The sequence below is a fragment of the Lemur catta genome, chromosome 19, assembly GCF_020740605.2.
Source record: "Lemur catta isolate mLemCat1 chromosome 19, mLemCat1.pri, whole genome shotgun sequence".
Lineage (NCBI taxonomy): Eukaryota > Metazoa > Chordata > Mammalia > Primates > Lemuridae > Lemur > Lemur catta.
The window spans coordinates 21208399-21231490 of NC_059146.1; the positions used below are offsets into that span (position 1 = coordinate 21208399).

The following is a 23092-nucleotide window of genomic DNA, read 5'->3' on the forward strand; positions in this document are numbered from 1 at the left end:
AGATCCCTAGGCCTCCCTCCTGTAGTTCTGTGTGTGGGCCAAAGAATATACATTTTTACAAGCATCCCTCCCTCTCTCGCCTCAAGCAATTCTGTTGCGGGTGGTGCGGAATGGTTCAGTGTATGTTCACTTCTCCCTTGAATTTATCTTACTTTCCTCCACCTAGAGAGGAAGGGCGGGGGCTGGTATCTGGCTTTCTATCTCTTGTATGACCCTGGGCAAATGCCTCCCAGTTCCCGAAAGTCACAAGTCATTCCTCACATTCCTTCACCTATTCATTCAGCAAATGGTTACTGATTGCTTCCTGCTTGCTAAGTGTCCGGGACGCAAAATCCAGGTGGGGAGCACCCAAATAATTACAAAAATAACGGTAGACGTGCAAAAAATAAATCCCAACGAACAGGGCTCACATGAGCACTCAGCACGAGTGGTCAGGAAAGTTTTCTCCCCAAGAAAAGCTAACAGAGCTGAGATCTGAAACGAGCACGCATTACCGAGGCAACCGTGGGAGGGGAAAGCCAATCTAATTTCTACCTTCTGCAGCGTCCTCAAAACACTCAGGAAACGGAGGTGCAGAGAACGACTGCCCCACCATCTGCTCACGTACCCAGTCAGAGCAGAACAAAAACTATGCCTCGCGCTTCCAATCAACTCTGCTGTGCATGGTGCCAGGGACTCGGAAGCACTGTCTCTGCTTCCTTCCTTCCTTCTTTCATTCAGCAAATCATGCATTTCAGAGATGTGCCAACACAGAGGCACTTGGAGGAAGACAATGCGACTGACTGAGAGACGGGGACCAGCCTGCCTGCCCCGGACGCAAGGGGTGTGGAAGGATGCACTCAAGTCCCACACCAGCCAGCTACACCCTCTTTCACACGCTTCACGAGCAGGTGCCGCCCACTCGCTACACTATTGGCCAAGCCGGCACGAAGGCTAACAGCCAGAGACAGCGAAGAGAAAGGGGTGGATTTTCTTGCCCAGCTCCTCCCATTTGGCCCTGTGGCTGCTTTGATTGGCAGATGACTTCGACTCGGCCCCCGCTTTGAAGGCACCTGTCTGTCTCTCATTAGGTACGCGGCCTCTAATGCCCACTCTCCATGCCTTCCTCCGCCTTCCCCACCCACTTCCAGGACCAACCAATGGCTTCAGGGCAGAATATACTCCTTAAACCAATTAAAAACGGCTCTAAACTTGACGGACGACTTCCCGCCCCTAATCGGCCTAGCTCCTCCCCTCGACCAATTGGTTTAGGAGAGGGGGGCGGGAGCACCCAATCAGCATAACACAGGGCTGCTGATTGACACAGGAGTCCTCGCGCTGGCGTGTTGTGCCCTGAGGCGGGAGGAGGGGGCGGAGCGGAGAGGAGAACCTGAGCCAATCCTAGAAGGCTGCGCGGGAGACCAATCGAACGCCGCGCCTTGAAACGATTGTCCAATCCGCGAGAGAGGGTCGGTCGCATCCCTACCAGGGACCAATAGGGCGCCTCTGAGGGTCAAGAGCGACGTGCAGCGGGAGCAATGACAGGCCTATATTCGGGGCTCGGGGCCGACCCGCGCCAGAGACGAGAAGAGAGGAGGGGAGGCCTCCTCCGCCGCCGCCATCTTGGACCGGGCCCGGTCAGCTTCCGCGGAGCCATCGGCAGACGCCGCGGCCTCCCTTGAGCCCCGACCCCCGTCGTCAGAACAACCCCGGGCCCACTTCCCCCACCCCACTTCCGCTTCGCGCCGCTATCGCGATAGCGCCTGGGCCCGGCGCGCGAGAAAAAGGCGGCGGGCGCTCGCCTCCCCCGCCTGTCGCGATACGCTCCTCAGCGGCGGCGCCAGCTCCTGTGGTGAGAGCGTCAGGCTCGACTGGGCCGGACCCCTTCCCCTCCTCTCCCCTGGCGCCATCGGCCGCCCTCCCCGCCGCTTCCCGCCTGGGGGACGCCGCCGTCTGTCGCGACACGGCCTCCCCTCGCCCGCCCCCTGCCGCCGCCTCTGCAGCGCGGGGCGCAGCCCCCTCCCTCTCGCCCTCTCTCTTCTCCTTCTCCTCCTTCACACCCCTCAGCGCCGTCCGGGGGGTCTTTGCGCGACCCGGACCCCTGGCCCCGCCCGCCGCTGCCTCCCTTCGTGGCATCGCGTCGGGCCTGGGGGTAGGGGTGTGAGGGTGCGAACCCTCCGTGTGCGAGGTGCCCGCCCCTCTCCGCGTCGGTATTGGTTCATGGCTGGAAGGATGGAGGCGCCCCTGGTCCCAGGTGCCCGCCCTCTCGGGGCTCAGGTGCCTGCCCCCCTCGGCTTTAGGCCCTTGTTTTGCGGGCAGCCTCCGCGCCGAGGCTTCCCCCTTCACGGTGGTGTCGGGGTGCAAGCCCCCCTCCAGGACGAGGGCCCTGTTGGGGGCGGGGGAGTCACACTTCCAGGGCTCCCCTCTCCACATCCCTCCTCACCGCTGATACCATGTCTTCTCTTTGGAGCATAACCCCTTGGGTCTAAGGCTCCAGCTTCCCCTCCATATCTTATGGGGGAGCCTCTCTTGGAGATTGAGTGGAGTGTAAACTCCCCAAAAATGAAAATGCCGGCTCCTTTACTTAGAGCCTCAGCCAAAGTTTCTGCCTCTTTAGTATGCATCTCTTCCCTTTCATGGTGAAAAGTACCCCAGACGACTAAAGCTTCTACAGCCCACAGCACGGGGAGCCTTCCTTTTAGGGGAGCATGACTTTTACCCCCACTGGGATTCAGGACTGCCCTCGGTGTTGCCCACTTCTGGGCCTGAGCCCTTCCACCCCTTTGGTCTTGGTGTCTGCCTCTGGCTTTGTACATGTGAGCTCCCCTCGGTCCAGACTGTCTGTCTGTTTGGGTGTGGGCTTCCTTGTGATGTCACGTCGTGGGCTGTTTAGCACCTCTGGGTCTCAGGTACCCATCTTGTCTTGGTGAAACCTCCTAAGCTCCCACTCTATCCATGTTGTTAGTGAGCTCCCATTGTAGGCAGCGCAAGTCCCCCTTTTTCTAAGTAGTACCTGTGTCTCAGTGCAGGGGCTGTCACCTCCCCCAGGATTAACTTTTCTGCCCTTTTGGGAAGGGTTTTTGAAGACCTTCCCCTACTCCCCTCACCACATGGGCTGTCGCCTGCCTCAGTGTGAGGCTTCTAGCCCTAGCCACACCAGATGTCTTTGGTGTATCATCTCTCCAGGGGCCAAGAACCCACTCCCCTTGGTATTCGTATTCGTGTCAGATCCCTCACTGTGGATATGTAATCTTACCATCACTAAAAGAACCCACTGAGTGTTAGCAGTTGTAGAAAAAGGGTTCACACCTACCCACCTCACACCCTGCTGGTACCCATTAGGAGTATAAGGCTTCTTAAACCTGAGGTTCTTGTACTGTGAGGTGTGGGATTTTCTCTCTGGGATTGTGTTGTCTCCAGGGTAAGGAATCTTTCTTGGTCTTGCCTCCCCCAGGGATAAGGTTCCCACCTGCCTTGGTATTGGTATTGGTATTAGTCCCTGTCCTGCGTTTGAGGTGTCCATGGTCTGTGTGTGTCCCCACTGTGAGGCTAAACACCCTTTTTGTGTGTAGGTGCCCTCGGCTAATGCTTCCAGTCTCATGATTTCACACTCTATGGGACAAAGGCAAAGGTTCCTTGTTGTGGGGGTTTAAGGCATCTGAAACTTGAGGGAGAGACCCTGCTGTAGTCACCTTCCCTGAGATTAAAGAGTCCTCTGGTGTAATTGTTCCAGGGTGGGGGTTCCCAGTTCTCCACCCTTGGTATTGGGCCTCTCAGTGGGGAGATAACTATCTCTACCCCAGGACTTAACACTTCTACCTTCCAGAACCTCTTTGTGGCCGAGTCAGCAGTCTCCCCTGAGAATCACCCTCCAACATACTTCCTAGAGCTCCATGCCATAGAGGCGGAGGCTCTCCTAGATCAAAGGCACCTCATGACATGGTACCAGACCTCTGTGGACATGTGACAGCCCCCAGGATTAAGGACTGCTTGTGTTAGCTCCCCAGGACTTGAGCCTTCTACCCCCTCCTGCCCTCCTCCTTAAGTCTTTTTGTGTGGTGGTGCCATCTCCCCTGAGGTGAAGTTTGGGGGGCTCTTCGTTATTGGTTTTGGCCCCTCATTTTAGGTGTTGGCTCCTGTGGGTCTGGTGTACTGCTCAACCTACCCACGCCCTTTAGCTGCTTCCTTGTGTGGATTTGCTTTCCTCTTGGACAAAGGATCCTCTTGGGTAAGTCTCCTCCTGGGCCAAGGTTCCCAGATTCCTTCGTGCTGGTTGAGAGCCCTTGTTAGAGTAGTGCAAGTTCTCCTGTGCCTAACGTACCCACCTGCCTCAGAGTGAGCCCTGCAATATATTCCCATGGAGGCTCTTGGTGGGACACCCACCTCCCCCAGAGCAGATGTGGCTCTGTGGTGGCATCTCTGCTTTAAGACTCAAGCTCTAGCTTCCTTTTTCTCTGGTCCTGTGTTGTGGGGATCTGAGGTACAGACACCCTCTTGATAGGGGCTTTCTTTCAGGGAAGGGTGTTGTTTCCACTGTGGCTAAGGCTCCAGCCTCTCTAGGGGACAAGTACCTTGGGCTTATGGTACCTGTCCATTCTTTGTGGAGGAGCTCTCTCCCCAAATCGGGTATTATCCTCTCTGGGTCTCAGCTGTTGCCCACTTTGATGTCGGACTGTTCTATCTGAAACATCACCTCTCTGTGTTAGGGTTCTTCTGCCCCTGGCACCTTGCTTCTGACTCCTTCAGGATTTCCTTCTCTTGCTGCCACAGTATAGTCTCCTCTCTGTGGGGGTATCACTGTCTGCCCTGCACTAGGGTCCCAACCCCTTCAATGTGGGGACTTAGGGAGGGGATTACCTCCCTATGGTGTTGAGTGCCTTGCTTAGCGGTGTAAACCATGAAACATCTTCTCCCTCTGGGCTGGAATACCTGCCATGACCCTCTGTTGGGCTTGTGGGGCAGAGGGAGAGAACGTGAGTTCTTGTTCAACATTCCTGTCCCCCGTGTGTGGTGGGATGTTGGAGCTAAGACTTTGGTCTAGATCCCTGCACACCTCAGTGTTGTTGTGCAGGCCCTTGTATAACCTTCTTGGATAAAAGTTACTTGTCCCACCTCAGTTCGAGTTCCCTCTGTGGCACTATCTCCTGAGTCCTTTTGTCTGGTTGCTTTGCCTTCTTGGAGATTCCCCACGTATGGCATGTTAGGTGACCCTGGGCTGAGGATCCTGCTGTTCTTTTGGTTGAGCCTTTTACTGAGGAGATTTAAGCTGACTCAAGTCTAAGGTAGCACTTCTACCTACTACCACTCAGAATGGGTCCCTATGGGGTGGGGAAAAAACTCCCTGGGTTTAAGTTACCAGCCCTGTCCTTCATTGGCCTTTTGTTCTAAAGCTTGCTATACGGTTGCTGGTAGCCACATGTGGTGATTAGTAACTAGTTAAAAATGAAAAAATTCAGTTTATCGGTTATACTTGGCACATTTCAAGTATTCAGTGCCCAATAGATAGTGCAGATATAGAACATTTCCAACATTGCAAAGTTCTGTTAGATTGGACTATTCTCCAGATGTTCCCTTTTTTGTGAGTAGGACCCTCTTGGTATGACTTCCCTCTGGGTTGAGGCACTTAGTCCTCAGTGTGGCTGTTTCTGCCTTTACAGTTAAGGGCTGCTCTGGGGCACCCCTGCCCTGTGCCAGTAGAGCAGGAGCACCCCCTGGATCTCAGGGAACCATGGTTTTCAGTATAGGCCCCCTACCTGCTCGGAGGGACATCTCTGCTGGTGGCTCAGAAGTCCTCTTAGCATAACCCTCCCTCCCCAAGGTTCCCTAGTCTTGGTGTCAGGCCCTAAGATGTGGCTTCTTCCTAGATTAAAGCTCCTGATAACTCCCCTTTGACCTCAGTCCCCTCTGGGTTGCATGTAACTTCCTTTAGGGTAAAGATGCCTCTATCTTTTAAGTTTTGGGTGCCTGCCCTGATGGTGTATGTTTCCCTGAGTCTAAGTTACCAATACATTTGATATGGGATTTCTTTATGTGTGCAGATCGGCTCCCTCACAGCTAAGGTACCTTTTCACCTTCTTATCTTGGTAAGATTTCTGTCTTCTCCCAGCTTTCTCTTGGTACTGCCTTCTGCCCCCAAATCTGTAACCCTTCTTGGTATCAGCCTCTTTGAGTTAGGAGTGTTATCTCCTTTGGATTAAGGTTTCTGCTCTGGAATAAATTTCTTGGAGGTTCAAGGTCCTCTTCTCCTTGGCATGTATGAGTAGGTTCAACTCTTCATAGTTTTAGGCATCTCTCATTGTTCCCCACCCCCAAACTTCCTTCCCTCCCCTACAGCTCACACACATGTACACATATATCAGGCCCTTCTCTGTGAGATGCCAGTTCTGTTTGTTTCCTGACTTGTCTGAGGGGTGACCTCTCCAAACGACCTCTGTGCCCAGCTCCAGAGTATAGAAAGTGTGATCTCCAAGGCTAATGCCTTTGTCCCAGCAGTCAGTTATGTGCTATATGACTTCGTCCTGCTCTGAAAAATCCTTTTGAGTGTCATCTGAGGAGAAGGTGCTCAATGCTCTAGGAATTTTCCACTTCCTGGGTCAGAGGCATACAAAAAATATATATATATAGCTTTCCTTGTTTCAGCAGACTTTCAGAGTCACCCCGTCAGCCAGACCTTACACAGGGCATTCAAGGGAGCATAAGGGGAATCGGGCCTGGTCTTTATCATCAGATAGTAAACACTGCTTCCCTTTACTACCCCACCTGCCTCGCCATTTCTTACCACGTCTGTGTTTCTGGGTTTGGACCAACCAGGGAATAGATGTTTATTCCTTCCCATTCTCTCCTAGTAGCGTCCGTCTCCAAGAGAGTATGAAGAGAGTGCGTCTGTAGGGCAGGGAAGATGGCGGACAAGCGCAAACTCCAAGGTACTACACTAAGAGCCCACTGCACGTGTGGCCACATGCTCTTTGTTCTGGGAGCTCTTGTTTGGTGCCTGCTGCCTTGGCAGGGTTCTAACAGTGTTCTTCCCTGGCCAGGTGAGATTGATCGCTGCCTCAAGAAGGTGTCCGAGGGTGTGGAGCAGTTTGAAGATATTTGGCAGAAGGTACAGGGGCGGGGTCCCTGAAAATCTAGGTCTCCAGGGAGGAGAGCACAGGCAGAGGTTCAGGATCTCTGGGTATTGACCAGAGAGAGGGGCTGCATATCCACATGCTGAAGACCTAAGAGAAGCAGCTCTGAGATCACCTGGGGGTGGGGGGCATCCCAGAGTCCCCAGCCCAAGAAGGAGAGAGATTGGATGTGCACTGCTGGTCCAGCCACTAGTGGACTGGGCTGGCCACTTGCACACTGACTCCTGAATTCTCTCCATCCCTCAGCTCCACAATGCAGCCAACGCGAACCAGAAAGAAAAGTATGAGGCTGACCTAAAGAAGGAGATTAAGAAGCTACAAGTGAGGGGGCTGGGGGCCTGGACTCCTGTGTCCTGAGGGTGGAGGGAACTGGGAGAGTGGACTGCTGGGTCCCAGGGAAAAGGAGCTGGGGACCCCAGTTCCTGGGTCCTGATAGCTGACTTTCTTGCTTTTCCCATCTGCAGCGGCTGAGGGACCAGATCAAGACATGGGTAGCATCCAACGAGATCAAGGACAAGAGGCAGCTTATTGACAACCGCAAGCTCATTGAGACGGTAGGAGCCTGGAACTGGGAGTCTGGGTCCCTGAGAGGTGGGGAGGTAGCCAGATTCCTGGGACCCCAGGGGGCAAAGGTAGAACAGCCACCACAGATCCCCAAGAGGAGTAAGGTCTATGCGCCTAAGGGAAGGGGGAGGCAGTGGACTCAGAGCCCAGAAGATGAGGTCATGAGGCTTAGGTTGAGTGGCTGCTGGCCCTTAGTCAGCTCCTTTCCCACCTTCGAGAGCCCCCCTGCCAACTGCACTCTCTACAGCAAATGGAACGGTTCAAAGTTGTGGAACGAGAGACTAAGACCAAAGCTTATAGCAAGGAGGGCCTGGGCCTGGCCCAGAAGGTGGACCCTGCCCAGAAGGAAAAGGAAGAGGTTGGCCAGTGGCTCACGGTGAGTTGGGGTAGAGGAGGTGAACTTGGGGGGCCCTGGGCCCTGGGTTTACACGGGAACTTTGGCTGACAGCCTTCCTCTTCACTCCTCCTCCTCCCAGAATACTATCGACACCCTAAACATGCAGGTGGACCAGTTTGAGAGTGAAGTGGAGTCACTGTCGGTGCAGACACGCAAGAAGAAGGGCGACAAGGATGTGAGTGTGGGGAGACCTGAAGCCCACAGGATGGGGATGGCAATGGGCTGGTGAGTGGGAGACCCAGTCATTTAGGCTCGTGGGAGACGGGGTCTGGATTCCTAAGGTGGACAGGGCCAACAGCTGAGATTAGGGATTTGCAAGACAGTATTGGGAGAGCTTAGCAGTTGACTTGGGTGGTACAGGGAGAAGGTGAGACAGAATCTCACCCTGGGTGTCTGGGTAGACAGTGAGGCCTTAGAGAAGAGGCACGGTTTGGGGAAGATGAGCTCTCAGGTTCAGCTTGGGCCACACAGTAAGTGCGAGACCTGAAGGACACCCAGGGCAGGAGGCCTCATAGCACCCAGAGGTCTCCAGATTCTAGCGAGGAGCCAGTGGGTACAGACAAGGCAGGACGCTGAAACCAGTGAGTTTGGCCTGAAGGAAAAGAGTTGTCTGGGACAAAGCCAGATGCTGAGATCCCAGATTCCAAAAATTCAGGATTATAGGGTGTGAGTTCAAAGGTATACAAACTGTATCTACTTGTTGGCACAGGAAATATGGGGAAAAGAGAGCCAAGTCCTTAGAGAAGCTGGGGGTGGGGGAAGGTTGGGAAGTGAGAGGTGTGCCAGAGTTGGGCATCAGGTCCGAGGGCTTTGGGAACCAGGGGCGTGGAGCTGGGGAGATGATGGGTCCTTTAATAGAGCAGGGATTTGGAACTGAGGCTAAGATGTCAAATCCTAAAAGGAATCGGGGCCTCTAGAGGGCAGGAGCTCGGCTTAAGAATCTGGGCTCCTGTAGGGTTGGGGGTGGGGGCTAGTGATCACAAAGATTATCATGATTCTAAACAGCAAGCTCCCCACAAATGGAGGTTATCATTATTACTGTTGGAGCAAGACGTGGAGGGGCAGTGGGGGATCTATATCCCAGAAGGTCGTAACAGCTGGTGGGCACAGTGTGGAGAGATTTGAGCTGTCAGGTGAGGTACTATTAGGGGCCAGGTTGTGGGGGTCTTTTAGGGACTGCTGGGTCTTCTAGAGGTTTCCAGATATTCCTGGAGCCAGAAAGGGTGTGTTGAGGGAGCAGTGGGATTCCCAAGATGTCAGAAACCTAAGATTGGTCCCCACAGGGGTCAGAGGGTGGGCAGACTTCATATTCCCCTCCCCTGGAAGGGGCTGGAGTGGAGCCTCTGGATCTCCACAGGGGTCAGGGACTGAGGATGGGTTCTGTGGGGACAGGAGGGGACAGGCAGGTGCTCAGCAGCCCCTGAGCCTGGCCCTGGGCTCGCCAGCAGAAGCAGGACCGGATTGAGGGCTTGAAGCGGCACATCGAGAAGCATAGGTACCACGTGCGGATGCTGGAGACCATCCTGCGCATGCTGGACAATGACTCCATCCTCGTTGACGCCATCCGCAAGATCAAGGACGATGTTGAGTACTATGTTGACTCATCCCAGGACCCTGACTTCGAGGAGAATGAGTTTCTCTATGACGACCTGGACCTCGAGGACATTCGTGAGGCCCTGGGGCTGGCCATGGTGCAGTGGGTTGGGGCCAGGAGGGGGCATCCCTGCCAGCTAAACATGCCCCTCCCCTCCCCCCACAGCACAGGCGCTGGTCGCCACCTCCCCCCCCAGCCACAGCCACATGGAGGATGAGATCTTCAACCAGTCCAGCAGCACACCCACCTCGACCACCTCCAGCTCTCCCATCCCGCCCAGCCCAGCCAACTGTACCACGGTGAGGCCCCACATAGCACTAGTAACTTGTTTCCAAGGGGCAGGAGTCAAGGAGACAAGTCTGGATCTCTCAGAAGTGGCTGTGGGAGGGAAATTGAGGAAGTAAGGATCCTAGGTATCCAGGTCTAGGCTCTTGGGGTGGTTCAGATCCTACATCTGGGTCCATAACAGCTGTACAGAGCTGATCGGTGGACCCTGAATCCTGGCCATTTTAGGTTTGGGTTTGGGTGTGGGAGGTGGGAGGGGCCAGTGCATGGGGTGCCTGAGGAGGCTGGGCAGCTGGCTGCCTTGGGCAGGGATCCAAGGATTAGGTTCCCTAAGGATAGTGGGTTCCTGGATCCTTAAGAGGCTGGAGGGTGAATGCTGGCTCCCAGAAGACAAGGACAGTGGGGAGCCTGAATTTAGGTGGTTTTCTCCAGGGAGGTCAAGGGCAGGCATTTGAACAGCTCTGGGGTGCAAGGTTAGTCAGCTGGGCCCAGGTGCCCGGGATGTTCGAAGATTGGCTTCTCTATGTTGGGGTCCTAGAGTCACACAGGTTTCTGACTCTGCCTCCCCCACCTCAGGAAAACTCCGAAGATGATAAAAAGAGAGGACGCTCAACAGACAGTGAAGTCAGCCAGGTGGGTCTGATCTTACAGTTGATGCACGTCACTTGCTTACTCATTGGTTTCCAAAGGCTTATTGAGGCCTGAGGGCCGGCCATAGTGCTGGGCTCGGGGACATAGGTGGGTCAGAAATCAGTGCTGCCCTGAGGGCAGGTGGGCAGGGCAGGCACACAGGTGACTGGTGCTGTGGTCAAGCAGGTAGCCCAGGGCATGAGCCTGACCTGGTGGTCAGCACATGCTGTTTTAGGATGGTATGTGCCCTGGGCTTCAGAGGAAGGCCAGAGCCTGCCCGGCAGGGAGGGACGGCAGCAGGTAACATGGGTGAGTTGTGACAGAAAACTTGGGAATGTCGAGAGATGAAGCAGCCAGCCAGGTCTGTGGGGCCTGGGGTCCACGTGTGAGCACAGGGCCTGAGGTTGTCGGGCTGAGGGGCTTAGGCTTTGTGGACCAGCTCTGAAGGGAATAAACATGCCTATGAAGTGATGGGGCCTTCGGTGGTTAATAATGTACATTGCAAGTTTCTGAGAGTAGAAGGTGACATGCAGCGTTTCTCAGAATTTTTTACCCCAGTGACCGCTGTTAACTTTATTAGCATCTCCCCCAAGATAGAAGCACACTTTAGGAAACACTGCTACAGAGGAATGATGTCAGTCGGGGGCGGAATGGGCTGAAGGGGGAGATCTTGAGTGGGCATTGATGGGGCTGGTGTGGGGACCCAGGAGCAGGAAAGAGGTGGTAGGGGCAGGCGGTGGTGAGGAGAGAAGCTGAGTCAATGACTCCCTGGGGCCAGGCCTGGCTCAGTCACCTTCCCAGGCACCCACTGCCAAGCACTGATCCCAGGAAACAGTGAGTGGGCAGTCCCTTTTGGCATTTGGTGAGTGCCAGGTGCCTGTGGGGTAGTCAGGGGAAGTCCAGGAGGCAGTTAGGTACAGCAGCCTGAGGTGTCTGTTAGCAGCTTGGCTGGAGTGGGGATACTGTGGAACGTGTTTATTGGCCCTGCAAGTGGCTTTTGTGACCCTTTAAGTGATATTCAGAATTATTGTCCAATTTACATTTGTTTTTCCTTCTACTCTTGGATGTTAGGCTGCCCCAGCTAATCTCGTATCGAGGACATTTAGGTGTTTCCACTAGTTGCCTGTTGTGTGGCACAATGGGTCTTCTCTGAGTGGCAACCCATGTTGTGTGTCAGATCCCTGTGGGGCATCCATGGGGAGGTATCTGGGCAGGACTTGGGAAGCTGGGCAGGAGTGTTTTAAGCATGAAGGTGATTGAAGCCACAAGGGTGAGTCACGTCACCTGGGTCCCCAGGAGGGTGGGAACAGCTGGAGACAGACCAGAGAGGAGGCTGGTGGGACAACAATGGAGCCTGAGCCTGGGGGGAGTGGGCACCAGCCGGCCCACTGGGTGCTGACCTTCTGCTGTTTCCCACCCGCAGTCTCCAGCTAAAAATGGCTCCAAGCCTGTCCACAGCAACCAGCACTCTCAGTCCCCAGCTGTGCAGCCCACCTACCCCTCCGGCCCCCCGCCTGCTGCCTCTGCCTTGAGCACCACCCCTGGCAACAATGGGGCCCCTGCCCCAGCAGCACCCCCAAGTGCCCTGGGCCCCAAGGCCAGTCCAGCTCCCAGCCACAACTCGGGTACCCCTGCCCCCTACGCCCAGGCTGTGGCACCCCCGGCCCCCAGCGGGCCCAACACCACCCAGCCCCGGCCCCCCAGTGTCCAGCCTAGCGGGGGAGGCAGCGGAGGCGGTGGAGGCAGCGGAGGAAGCGGCAGCAGTAGTAACAGCAGTGCCGGCGGAGGTGCTGGCAAGCAGAATGGCGCCACCAGTAAGTGGAGAGCTGGCGGGGTAGGCTACCAGGCTGCGGGCGGGGCTGGGTAGCAGCTGGCAGCCTCTTTCCATCCGCTCTTCATTCCCCTTCCCAGGTTACAGCTCAGTCGTGGCAGACAGCCCAGCAGAGGTGGCTCTGAACAGCAGTGGGGGCAACAACGCCAACAACCAGGCTCTGGGACCCCCTTCTGGCCCCCACAACCCACCTCCTAGCACCTCGTGAGTGTCTGGGCCTTTGGCAGGGTTGGGGGCAGCAGCCTCTTGGCACAGAGAGGCACTGGTGCCTCCCCCGTCACCACATGGCATGGGAATTAGGCCCTGCTCTTGCTGGTTAGAATGTCCAGTGAGCTGTCTTCCACCTTGGTTAGGTGCTGTGTCCCCACTGTTCTTTCTAGCTGGGACATTATATATGTTGGCCTCCCCACTTTGCCCTTTAGAATGCTCTAAAATACATCCTCATCTAATTGGGATTTCTCTCAGAAGCCCCACCAACCACCCCTCCACATTTCTGTTACCTGCCTGAGGCCACCTGACTCCTGCTGGAGGGGTCAGTGTTCTGCTTTTCAAAGGGAAATATCCTGAAGTTCTCCTTCTTAGCAGCTCTTCCAAATCTTAGGTCAAACCATTTCACTGGGTCCACCTGTTTGCCAGAAGAGTGCCCCAAGAGAGAACTTAATTTTCCACATGGGACGAGTGCAAGGCCTGCTTCCCTGGCCCCTCACTCCAGCCCCAGCTGGGCTGCCCCAGGAGGGCATCTGCCCTGTGTCCACCTGCCCAGGGCAGCTTGTTTTGTGATTGGGACAATTACTCCCATACCTTGCTCCTCCACGGACTGTTCCAGAAAGCCATCGCCTCCCCCTTTTATCCATTTTTAGCCCTGTGCCCCTCTGTTGGAGCACCCTGAGAATCCCATTCCCACCTCCACAGCTCTACTTCACTGATGAGAAATGATTCCAAGATTCAGTTCTACCTTTGCCCAAAAGAACCACTTCTCTCTCCCATCTGTCTGCCCTCAGCCCGCCCCACTCAGATCCTATCTTGTGTGGATTCTCCCCCCTTCACCCAGTCTCCCTGCCCATCCCACCCTCAGGGACCTTGCTCTGAGCCCCCTCCCTTTCTCCATTCTCTCTCTTCAGGAAGGAACCCGGTGCAGCAGCTCCAACTGGGGCTGGGGGCGTGGCCCCAGGCTCAGGGAACAACTCGGGGGGACCCAGCCTCCTGGTGCCGCTGCCTGTGAATCCCCCCAGCTCCCCGACACCCAGCTTCAGTGAGGCCAAGGCAGCCGGTGCCCTGCTCAACGGACCTCCGCAGTTCAGCACTGCCCCGGAGATCAAGGTGGGCTCCTCAGACGTCCCCAGTGGGTCCTGAGCCTTTGTCCTGGCTCTGTTGCCTTTGCTACAGGTGTTTCTGTCTCCTTTCCTCCAGGTCTCTGACCACTGCCCTCACTCTCTCTGGATCTTGGTTTCTTTGGCTTTCTGTCCTCTTCTGGCACCTGCTTTCTCCAGGGCTTTCTGTACCACCTGCACCCTGATTTTGGTCTCCGGGTACTCTCGTACTTCCTCCCAAGCTGTCTCTGAGACTCTGTCTCTGTTTCTTGGGGTTTCTTTCCTTCCCTTTGGTTGTATTTGCCCTCTCTGGGTTTCTGTCTCCATCTTTCCTCCAGGCCTTCAGTCTTTAGTCCTATTTCTCCTCACGAGACACACTGGTGCTTTCTGCTTCATGTGACCACTCACTGTCCTCTTTCCCTTCTAAGAAACCATTTCGGTCAAGAGAACACTTGTTGGCTGGGCACGGTGGCTCACACCTGTAATCCTAGCACTCTGGGAGACCAAGCTGGAAGGATTGTTTGAGTTTAAGGAGTTCGAGGTTGCTGTGAGCTACGATGATGCCACTGCACACTCTACCCAGGGCAACAGAGCAAGTCTCTGTGTCAAAAAAAAGGAAAGAAAAGAAGAAAATATTTGTTGAAGTCTGCTGTGCTCCAGGCTTTGTGCTGGGCAAATGCAGCCTGGTTCCTGCCTTTAGGAAGCTTCCTGGCTAGTGGAGGGAGCAGTTTCTAATGGCACAGCTACAGAGGAGGGAGCTGTGGGCCCACAGAAGGGCATCTGACCTGCCTTGGGAGACAGGCCTGGGAAGGCTCTTAGAGGAGGTGATGTTTAAGCTGAGACCTCAACCGGGGTGAGGGGTGGAGTCGGGTGCTGACACTGCAGGAGAGGCTGCAGGAAGAGCTCTGGGAAGGGCGCTGGTCTGCTTTGGTAGGTAGAAGGCTGGGCAGCGTTGAGCAGAGGGAGGAGAGAGGTGTCCGCTCTGCAGGAGGGAGGACGCTGGCTGTAGGGCTGTGACTGATAGGGCAGGACAGGGCAGTGGGGTCCTGATCACCAAGCGTCTGAAATGGCAGCAGCAGGAGCTTGGGAGTTGGCTTGCAGAGCCAGTGTGTTGTATAGGTTCCACTGGGAAGCGGTGTGAGAGTGCCCAGACTTTCCAAATCCTGGCATTGTCCTTTCTGTGCCCTACTTTCTTTATCTGGAAAATGGAAATAATCATGATTATACCCACCATATAGTGTTCTTGGAACAGTTTCTGGCACAGAGGAAGCACTCGAATTTTAGAGGTACTATGGACAGGAAATTTGTGGTGTATGCATTTTTCTGGGAAAAACTAGCAGCTTTGAGATTCTCAAAAGGGGTGCATGCCTTTTTTTTTTTTTTTTAAAGAGATGGGGTCTTGGCTATGCTGTGCTACCCAGGCTGGACACGACTCTCACGTTTAAAAACAAAAATGAATCACTGGGGTGGGCGGTGGGGAGCCATAGCAAGGTTTTTGAGTGGAAAAGGGACAACATAAGGCTTCATTGGAAAGGTCCCCCAGGGCTGGTGAGAACAGAATAGGGGGAAGTGGTGTGAAGGTTTGGGCAAGAGCACACAGGCCTAGGCTACATAGAGCAGGTGACACAGGGAAGTGATGGATGGGCCTTGGTGGCTGAAGGGTTGCGGGGAGTAGGGCATAGGGCTGGGGTTAGGGACAACTGCTCAAGCTAGGGTGGATGGAGGAGCCAGCCCTGACTACAGGGAATAGAAATCTGTGGTGACCCCAGGAACACAGGAGGCTATGGGCTGGGGGTCTGGAGGCCCAACCTGCTTCTGTTACCAAGGAGATTGAATTGCAGAGGGGCAGGTCCCAATTTCCCACACCACTCAGAGGAAGAGAGATGAGGTTGAGACCTCCTGCCTCCTTAAGATGCCACGTGGAAGGGAGGCTGAGGAGGTGCTCTTCCAGGGTAGAGATGTCCTAAGAGGAGGAGCATGTGCTAGTGCGTGTCCTGTGACAAAAATGGTAACATACTGTATGTATTCTGCAGGTTGTTTTTTTTCCTCTGTAGTATGTCATGAACTTACATTTCCAAAGTCACTGCACAGTGGAGAGTCCCATGTACTAGACAGTCCACTGTTGATGGATGCTTCAGTTGTTTCTAGTTTCTTCTTCGCAGTTCTGATACTTTTGCAGGTCATGGGTAGATCTTGAGTAATTGACCCTCCACGCCCTCCCAGCAGAGCAGCAAGTGTCTAGGGCCCCTGTCACGCCGTGCGTGCTCACCTCAGCCCTGTTCTCCGCCCAGGCCCTTAGGCCAGGCCCTTCATTTCCTCCCCAGGCCCCCGAGCCTCTGAGCTCCTTGAAGTCCATGGCAGAGCGGGCAGCCATCAGCTCTGGCATTGAGGACCCTGTGCCAACGCTGCACCTGACTGAGCGAGGTGAGGGTCGCAGGGTGGTGGGGAAGGGGAAGGCCGAAGAGGAGGAGCTGGCTTTTGTCCCATCCTCACCACCGAGGGGGCCTGGCCCTGCCGCTCCCCACAGACATCATCCTGAGCAGCACGTCAGCACCTCCGGCCTCCACCCAGCCGCCCCTGCAGCTGTCAGAGGTGAACATACCATTGTCGCTGGGCGTGTGTCCCCTGGGCCCTGTACCTCTCACCAAGGAGCAGCTCTACCAGCAGGCCATGGAAGAGGCTGCCTGGCACCACATGCCCCACCCCTCTGACTCCGAGCGGATACGGTGAGGGGCCGCAGCAAGGGGGGATGCGGGCCAGGACTCCTGACTCTGAGGGAGAGCGTCTGAATACCCTCTTGAGATCAGGGCAGGAGCTGGTAGGCAGCTGGCACTGACCCTCTTCTTGCTCCCACAGGCAGTACCTCCCCCGGAACCCCTGTCCGACACCCCCCTACCACCACCAGATGCCACCCCCACACTCGGACACTGTGGAGTTCTACCAGCGCCTGTCAACTGAGACGCTCTTCTTCATCTTCTACTATCTGGAGGTACAGCAGGGCCCCCGGGGCAGCCTCGGGCCCCCCGGCTTCGCCGCCACCGCCGCCGTCCCCCCTCGGGCTGGAGGGGTGAGGTGGGTGCCCCACTGCGGCCACTGGGACCGCACCCTCTCCCTATCCCCAGTCCTGGGCCCCCTCCCAAACCAATCTATTCCCACTTCCAGTCCAGAGGTATTAGAACTGCTCGGGTTGAGGGTGAGGCTGGTGCACTGAGGCAAGCCTGAGCCCTGCCTCTGTTTGCTCACTGGCAAGGCCCAACTCCCTTCCCTGCTCCACTTGCCAGGCTCCTTCAGTGTAGGCCATCCCTCCACCCTGCCCATTGGCACGTTCTCAGGCCTCCCTGGAGACCACTAGGGAACTGCCGACCTTCTGACCCCAGTGAGTCATGAGTAACCATCCTCATCCCCACTTGAGAAATCTGTATTGCCTCCTTTCTCAGCTTTCATCACACATTAGTTTCTCTTCCTTCTCAAAGCTTCTCTGAAAGCAATTTTCACCTCCTGTCTCATTTTCCTTCTGAGCAGCATTGGTATGTTCTGTGCCCCCAGCCCCGTCTCCAAGTGGATTTTCCAGCCCAACTGTGGTCTGTGGCGGGGGCCCTGGTTCAGCCCTGATGCCCTGTCCTGTCCCCCAGTTCCCCACCTGGTTTGGGGGTCCCCTGATGCCCCTCTCCACCTTTCCCCCACCAGGGCACTAAGGCACAATACTTGGCAGCCAAGGCCCTGAAGAAGCAATCATGGCGATTCCATACCAAGTACATGATGTGGTTCCAGAGGCACGAGGAGCCCAAGACCATCACGGATGAGTTTGAGCAGGTGAGGGCCCCGCCCCCTCTGGTCCCACTGGTAGGGTCGGGGTAGAGACCCTGAGCTCCAGGCAACCCCTGCGGGCCTCTGCTCGCTTTACCTCCACCCTTCAGCCGGCTTAGTCCCTCAGGCTGTTCACTCTGCCCGGGATACTGTCTTCATCTTCCACTTGGCTCCTAGTCCTCCTTTAAGTCTTAGCCCAAATGTCCCTCCCTTAGAGAAGCCTGTTTGGACCCTCCCAGGCCGGTGCTCCCACCTCACCATGCTCAGCACTCAGTTGAGTGTGTCAGATTTTCTCACTGGCTTGTCTCTCTGCGCCAGGCTGTGGGCTCTACTGCATAGGGACCTTGATGGCCCCTTCACCTCCATGTCCCAGCCCCCAGCAGAGCAGGGGCGTAGCAGATATTCAGTGGGGAAGCTCTATTTTTAAATGGCCTTCACATGTTCTGGTAATTGATTGGAAACTCCCACTTCTTGCAAATACTCTGGAGCCAGCCTACCTGGGTTTGAGTCCAGCTCTAGCTGGGTGACCTTGGGCAAGTCACTTGAATCTCTCTGTCTCAATTTTCCTATCTGTAAAAATGGGGGTAAGAGGACCTACTTTATGCAGTTGTTATGAAGATTAAATGAGTTAATAACATGTAAGTACTTAATGGTGCCTGCTACATAGTAAGCGTCATGGATTTATGTTTTCTTTTTTCAAATTACTTTCAGTTGGTGTGTTCCACAGTGACTTTTTCCCACTAAATATTTCCCTGATGCCAAGCCCCCTCACAGGATGGAGTATTATAAGGTCCTTGTCCTCAGAGAACTCAGTCCCCTCCCCCAGTTCTCCCAGGCTGCCGTTCTTTGAAGCATTTCAGACTCATTCAGAACCCAGCTCCTCTCCCACTGTGTCCTCAGACATTAACTACAGACTTCTCCAGTCACATCCTGATTTGGCCCAAAACCATCCTCCAATTATATACATTTCAGGGCATCCAATCATTCAGAAATTCCCACATCACTACTGTCACCAATAAAATGTCCCTGCAGAGTGCTTGGATTTAGACTCTGAGCCTGTTCCATTCTATAGGATGAGGGTGTCGGTACCTGTTGCCTCAAGGTTTTTGTGAAGACTAAATGCTAGGCCATGCGTCTGTACTCCGCAGGAGAGCATCCTGTGCCCAAAAGCTGCAGCCATCAAGAAAGCAGCGGAATGCTTTGCAGACACACCTGGCCTTGGGCATAACCTCTCTGCGGCTCCCTCCATTTCCTCCTCTCTAAAGCGGGCATGATCATGTTTGCTACCTGAGAAGAGCCTTGTGAGGGTGGCATGAGAGCGTGCGCGTGTAGGGCAGTCAGCCCAGTGCCTGGCACATCCGCGACCCTAAAAACTGTCCCCTTTGTCTGTCGGTCCGGCCCAGATCCCAGACCACCTCTTCGTCCACTCACTGACCGCCTTCTCCCCCGGCCAGGGCACCTACATCTACTTTGACTACGAGAAGTGGGGCCAGCGGAAGAAGGAAGGCTTCACCTTTGAGTACCGCTACCTGGAGGACCGGGACCTCCAGTGACACCGGCCCCTCCTTCCACCCAATCCCTCCCCCCGCATGCTGATCCCCCTGCCCAGGTGAGGGCCCTGCCCTGGAAGCCTGGGGGAGGCCCCAAGCCATGGGGCATCCCCCTCTCCCAGGAAGTAGGGAGGGGTCTGGGAGGCTTTCTCTTCCTCTCAGCCCCACCCGGGGGGCCGGGGGCGAGGGCTGCCCCCTCCTCCCCTCCCCAGTGAGGGACATTTTTTGGTAAACCTATTTTCATTTTGGAAAATATTTATGAATAAATAGTTTTATATGACGGCTGGCAGCAGCGGCCTCTCCTGTACCCCCTCAGGAGTCAGTGAGCAAGGTGGGGGTCCTGTCGTCGGGGGCGCCGGGCCAGCTGGGGGTTGAACTGGGAGTTGTACCGCCGCAGGCGGTCATCTGTCTCTTCCATCTCCGGCTGACCCTCTCGTGGTGCCCGGCCTTGGACCCGGGCCAGCAAGGCTTCTGCCCGGGCCCTCTCAGCTGCTTCCCTCTGGAGACGTTCAGCTCGAAGCTGGTCCAGGGATGCGGTTCTGTGGGGAGTGGAGTCAGGTCAGAAGGCTGGTGGCTTCTAGGAGGCCCCTCCCCTAACGTCTTCCATAGTGGGAGCTGCCACCTGGAACCCACTGCCTGCATCTACGTGTTCCCAACCTGAGCTCTTGAGGCCTGCTGGAAGGAAGCCATCTGGTGCTGGGATGCCGGGCAAGCATCTGGGCCTTCCCTCCTGTGGGCTCTGTCTGCCCCAGTCTTTACAATCAGGTGCCCTTTGAGATCAAGAAAGCATACTGAGCAACACCCTGGCCCTCTCTGTGCCTCAGTTTCTCCTTCTCTAGAAAAAAGGAGACTGTCATCGGTGCACCCCCTCTACACTCAGGAACATAGCATCCTAGGGACATAAACCTTTTACTGTCTAACCCTGGTGGTTTTCAAACTCTTTGGTCTCAGAACCCCTTTGTACTCTTAAAATTGAGGACCCCAAAGATGTTTTGTTTAAATAGGTTATATCTGTTAACATAGCAAATGAGAAAAGAAAACTGAGGAGCTTGGACACAAGCATCTGTGCCATTAGCCTTGAGAACAGTGGTGTCTTCTCATGTCAAATAGCCTCTGGAACCTGCACTGCACACTTAAGAACGAGCGTGAAAAAAGGCAAATGGTGTTATGAAAATAGGCTCAACTCTGTAGACCCCCTTCTCTACCCACCCAGGCCCTGGCTGAGTCCCTGCCTGTCCCGACCAGAGCTGCTATGGTGCCCTGGACGTCTGGGCTTTGGTCTGTTCTGGGGCTGGGTCTTACTGCTTGCGCCGTTGTTTCTCAGACCCCTCCTTCTTTTCCTTTCTGCTGTGAATGCCTTCATCACCACTGTGCCGCCTCTTCTTCCCCAGATGCTTCTGCATCTCCCGCAGAGGGTCCAGGCGGCTCTTGATCTTCTCATCTGGGCTTGGGCCAGGTGAGGGGCCTCCTCTTTCTGGGGGGAGCTGGTACCAAGGGGGCTGAGTCTGGGCCTCTGCTGCACTCTGGCCCAGGTACGTCAGGATGCCCAGAGCTTTCTCTTGCTTTTCCTGAGAGGGCCAGAAAGTACAAGAGACAGTACGTCGTCATTTTAGTGTATCAGCTGTGTCCCCCTTCAGAATCCCTGGATGTGATAACAGGGAAATCTGGGGTGCTCTGACCTGAGAGTCTCTGGTCCTGGGGAGGTAGAACCAGTCATTCAACAAACTGGCATCAAAGGCCTGTCATGAACCAACTATACTAGGTGCTGGGGGAGGAGCAGACCCAGGGCAGGCTGTGTTCCTGCCCTGGGGGGACAATGGCAGGTGCAAGTAACAGAAAGCACAGGAAAGGAGGTGGAACTACTTCAGAGTTCAAAGGCAGGTACTTTTGGGGAGATACTTGAAGAAAATGCTGAAGGAAGCAAGCCAAGCACAGGAGTGATTGTGGGGGTTGGGTAGTAAGTTCAGAGTTTGATGGGAAATCCCAGAACGAGTGAATGACAAGGATCTGATTTACATTTTATAAAGCTCCTTAACACTTCTAAAATCCCTGTAGGGTTTTGACATTAGGTTGGAGACGCCTCCAGTTTGAAGACCTGAAAGGTCTACCTAAGCAGTCCCATAGGTGGGGGCCTCCAGCTTCACTTCCAAGCCCTGTGGGTGCCCAGGTGGCAGTAACCAACACTTGAATGCTCCGCTTTGGTACTGTTCCAAATTCTCTATGTCCCTATACTCCTTAGTCTTACCTCGACAGCTAAAGTGCCCCCGTCCCCAGCTCTATTCATGACTCCTCTGATGAAGTGGATGACACCAACTTACTTTCTCCTGTCGCTTTTCTTCCTCGTACTCTTTATTGCCTCTGGTCACCCCTTTCCCTTCCTCCAGCAGCTCCCGAAACAGGTCTACGGGGCCAGAACTTGGGGCTCCTGCTTCAAGCTCAGGCAGTGAGTTCTGATGTCTGGCTTTCTTCCGCAGGAATTCTGTGCGGGCCTGAGGGGAAAGGAAATTATAGTCAGGGCATACAGAACCTAGAGGTGATTCAAGGAACTGTGAGTCTGGTGCCAACCACAGACAATGGCAGCCCATGGTGCTGGGGGCTGTAAGAAAGGGAGCATGGGGCACTGTGGGAGCCCAGAAATGTCACCTGTCCTAGCCTGGGATGAGAATGGGCACATGAAGCAAACACCTGGGTTTTGTAAACCACCTTTCAGATAGTAAACCATGGGTCATCAAGGCTGGTTGGGAGGAGATAGATCCCTGGCATAAACCAGAGGGGATCCCAACCTCCAGTGACAACTAGGACAGCTATAAAGGCAGTTAAACCACCCATTGGACCAAGCATCTGGATTCCAGGCATGGCTCCCAAGTCACTACCCCAAGTCAATTAGCAATTTCTACTGATAAACGTGAATTTTAAAAGCCTAGACTACCTCTCAGCTACTGTTGAGGATCGGATTAGCTAAGGGACTGAGATTTTAACCAGATTAAGGTGCTAGGCAGAAATTCTCTGGTCTTTGTGTGTTTCTGGGGGTCAGTGCAGGGAAAGAGCTCGCCCGATGGTGTGAAACCTGGTTTGTCCTACTGACTTCTTCCCCGTGCCTTCCTCCTTTCTCTGTGCAATGGAGATGACAGCGCCCCTCCGAGAACGAATGGTCCTTATGAGGGATTTCGCAAGTCAGGCGCTCTGCACGGAGTGAGCATATAGTAGGTGCTCAATAGATTTTGCAAACAAACTAAAAAGTGATCATTTCCTTGAAATGGACCGTCCAAAAGGTCATTTATTAATTTACGAATATTAGGCTTCCCCTCTGTGCCGAGCACTGCTCTGGTCACTTGAAATACATCACTGGGGGAAATCAGGACAAGGGTGAGATCAAGGGAACTTTCCTGAAGATGGGCACAGGGCTAACAAACGTCCCCCAAATTAGGGCCAGCGCCCAGTACCAAACACCACACGCGGCGCACAGTGCCCGCGCACGACTCCACTTCCGGCTTCTGCCCGGCGCCTGCGCGTTTGGCCTCGGGAGCTCTGCCCGGCCGGCCACGCAGCTTACCTCTTGCTGAGCGAGCAGCACCCTCCGCTCACGCTCCTTCTCCTCCTCCCGGGCCTGGGCCTCATCACGCCGCACGCGGGCGACATTGTCCTTGTTCCGGACATGCCAGCTTTTCTTGGGCAAAATATTCATGGCGCCGTAGCTGTCCACGGACTGGCACACCTGCCGCCTACCACTTCCGATTGGCGAGAGGACGCTCTCTTCGCGTTTTCCCTGCCTCGGCCACAGATTGGTCCCCGACCAATGGCACGCCCCCTGCGTCTATGGCGATAGGCGATTGGCTGAGATGCCATCCATCACAGCGAATTCCGGACGTTCTGCGCGCGGTATCGCCTAGCGACCGCCTCTTATCAGAGTTCTGAGGCAATTACAAGTGGTCCCTCCCCTGATGCTACTAGATGCGGCTGCCGATTGGCTGGCACGCCCGTCAGGTCTTCTCACGGAAGAGCGCACCACCTCCGCACC

The 23092-nt window shown here is 55.0% G+C and overlaps 2 protein-coding genes across 11 annotated transcripts; one reads left to right on the forward strand and one right to left on the reverse strand.

The window, feature by feature from the left end:
- Nucleotides 1–1533: 1533 nt before the first annotated feature.
- On the forward strand, nt 1534–19354 carry CNOT3 (CCR4-NOT transcription complex subunit 3). 10 transcript variants are annotated; one of them, XM_045532713.1, is made up of 19 exons: nt 1534–1831; nt 4106–4207; nt 6825–6902; nt 7014–7081; nt 7353–7427; nt 7571–7660; nt 7918–8046; nt 8147–8242; nt 9513–9735; nt 9827–9960; nt 10523–10579; nt 12000–12390; nt 12488–12611; nt 13529–13727; nt 16009–16141; nt 16245–16443; nt 16574–16706; nt 17405–17530; nt 18928–19354. In XM_045532713.1, the coding sequence occupies exons 3-19, from the start codon at nt 6878–6880 to the stop codon at nt 19075–19077; spliced, it is 2352 nt and encodes a 783-aa protein (XP_045388669.1). In that variant the 5' UTR covers nt 1534–1831; nt 4106–4207; nt 6825–6877; the 3' UTR covers nt 19078–19354. The 10 variants fall into 10 exon arrangements, with proteins under 10 accessions (XP_045388669.1, XP_045388670.1, XP_045388668.1 ...); XM_045532714.1 differs by having other exon boundaries at nt 6828–6902; XM_045532712.1 differs by lacking the exon at nt 4106–4207.
- Nucleotides 19348–23071, reverse strand: LENG1 (leukocyte receptor cluster member 1). Its single transcript, XM_045532747.1, has 4 exons — nt 22628–23071; nt 21393–21563; nt 20377–20642; nt 19348–19613 (listed from the first exon to the last, which is right to left on the reverse strand). The coding sequence occupies exons 1-4, from the start codon at nt 22757–22759 to the stop codon at nt 19394–19396; spliced, it is 789 nt and encodes a 262-aa protein (XP_045388703.1). The 5' UTR covers nt 22760–23071; the 3' UTR covers nt 19348–19393.
- Between the last annotated feature and the right edge of the window lie 21 nt (nt 23072–23092).

Bases quoted from the DNA above. Each gene is read 5' to 3' on its own strand.
- CNOT3 (XM_045532713.1), top strand. From the start codon at position 6,878: ATGGCGGACAAGCGCAAACTCCAAG. The intron at 9,736-9,826 runs GTGAGGCCCTGG...CTCCCCCCACAG, and splicing joins CCTGGACCTCGAGGACATTC to CACAGGCGCTGGTCGCCACC. The intron at 9,961-10,522 runs GTGAGGCCCCAC...CCCCCACCTCAG, and splicing joins GCCCAGCCAACTGTACCACG to GAAAACTCCGAAGATGATAA.
- LENG1 (XM_045532747.1), bottom strand. From the start codon at position 22,759: ATGAATATTTTGCCCAAGAAAAGCTGGCATGTCCGGAACAAGGACAAT. The intron at 21,564-22,627 runs GTAAGCTGCGTG...CTTTCCCCTCAG, and splicing joins TGCTGCTCGCTCAGCAAGAG to GCCCGCACAGAATTCCTGCG. The intron at 19,614-20,376 runs GTAAGACCCAGC...CACTCCCCACAG, and splicing joins GAGAAACAACGGCGCAAGCA to AACCGCATCCCTGGACCAGC.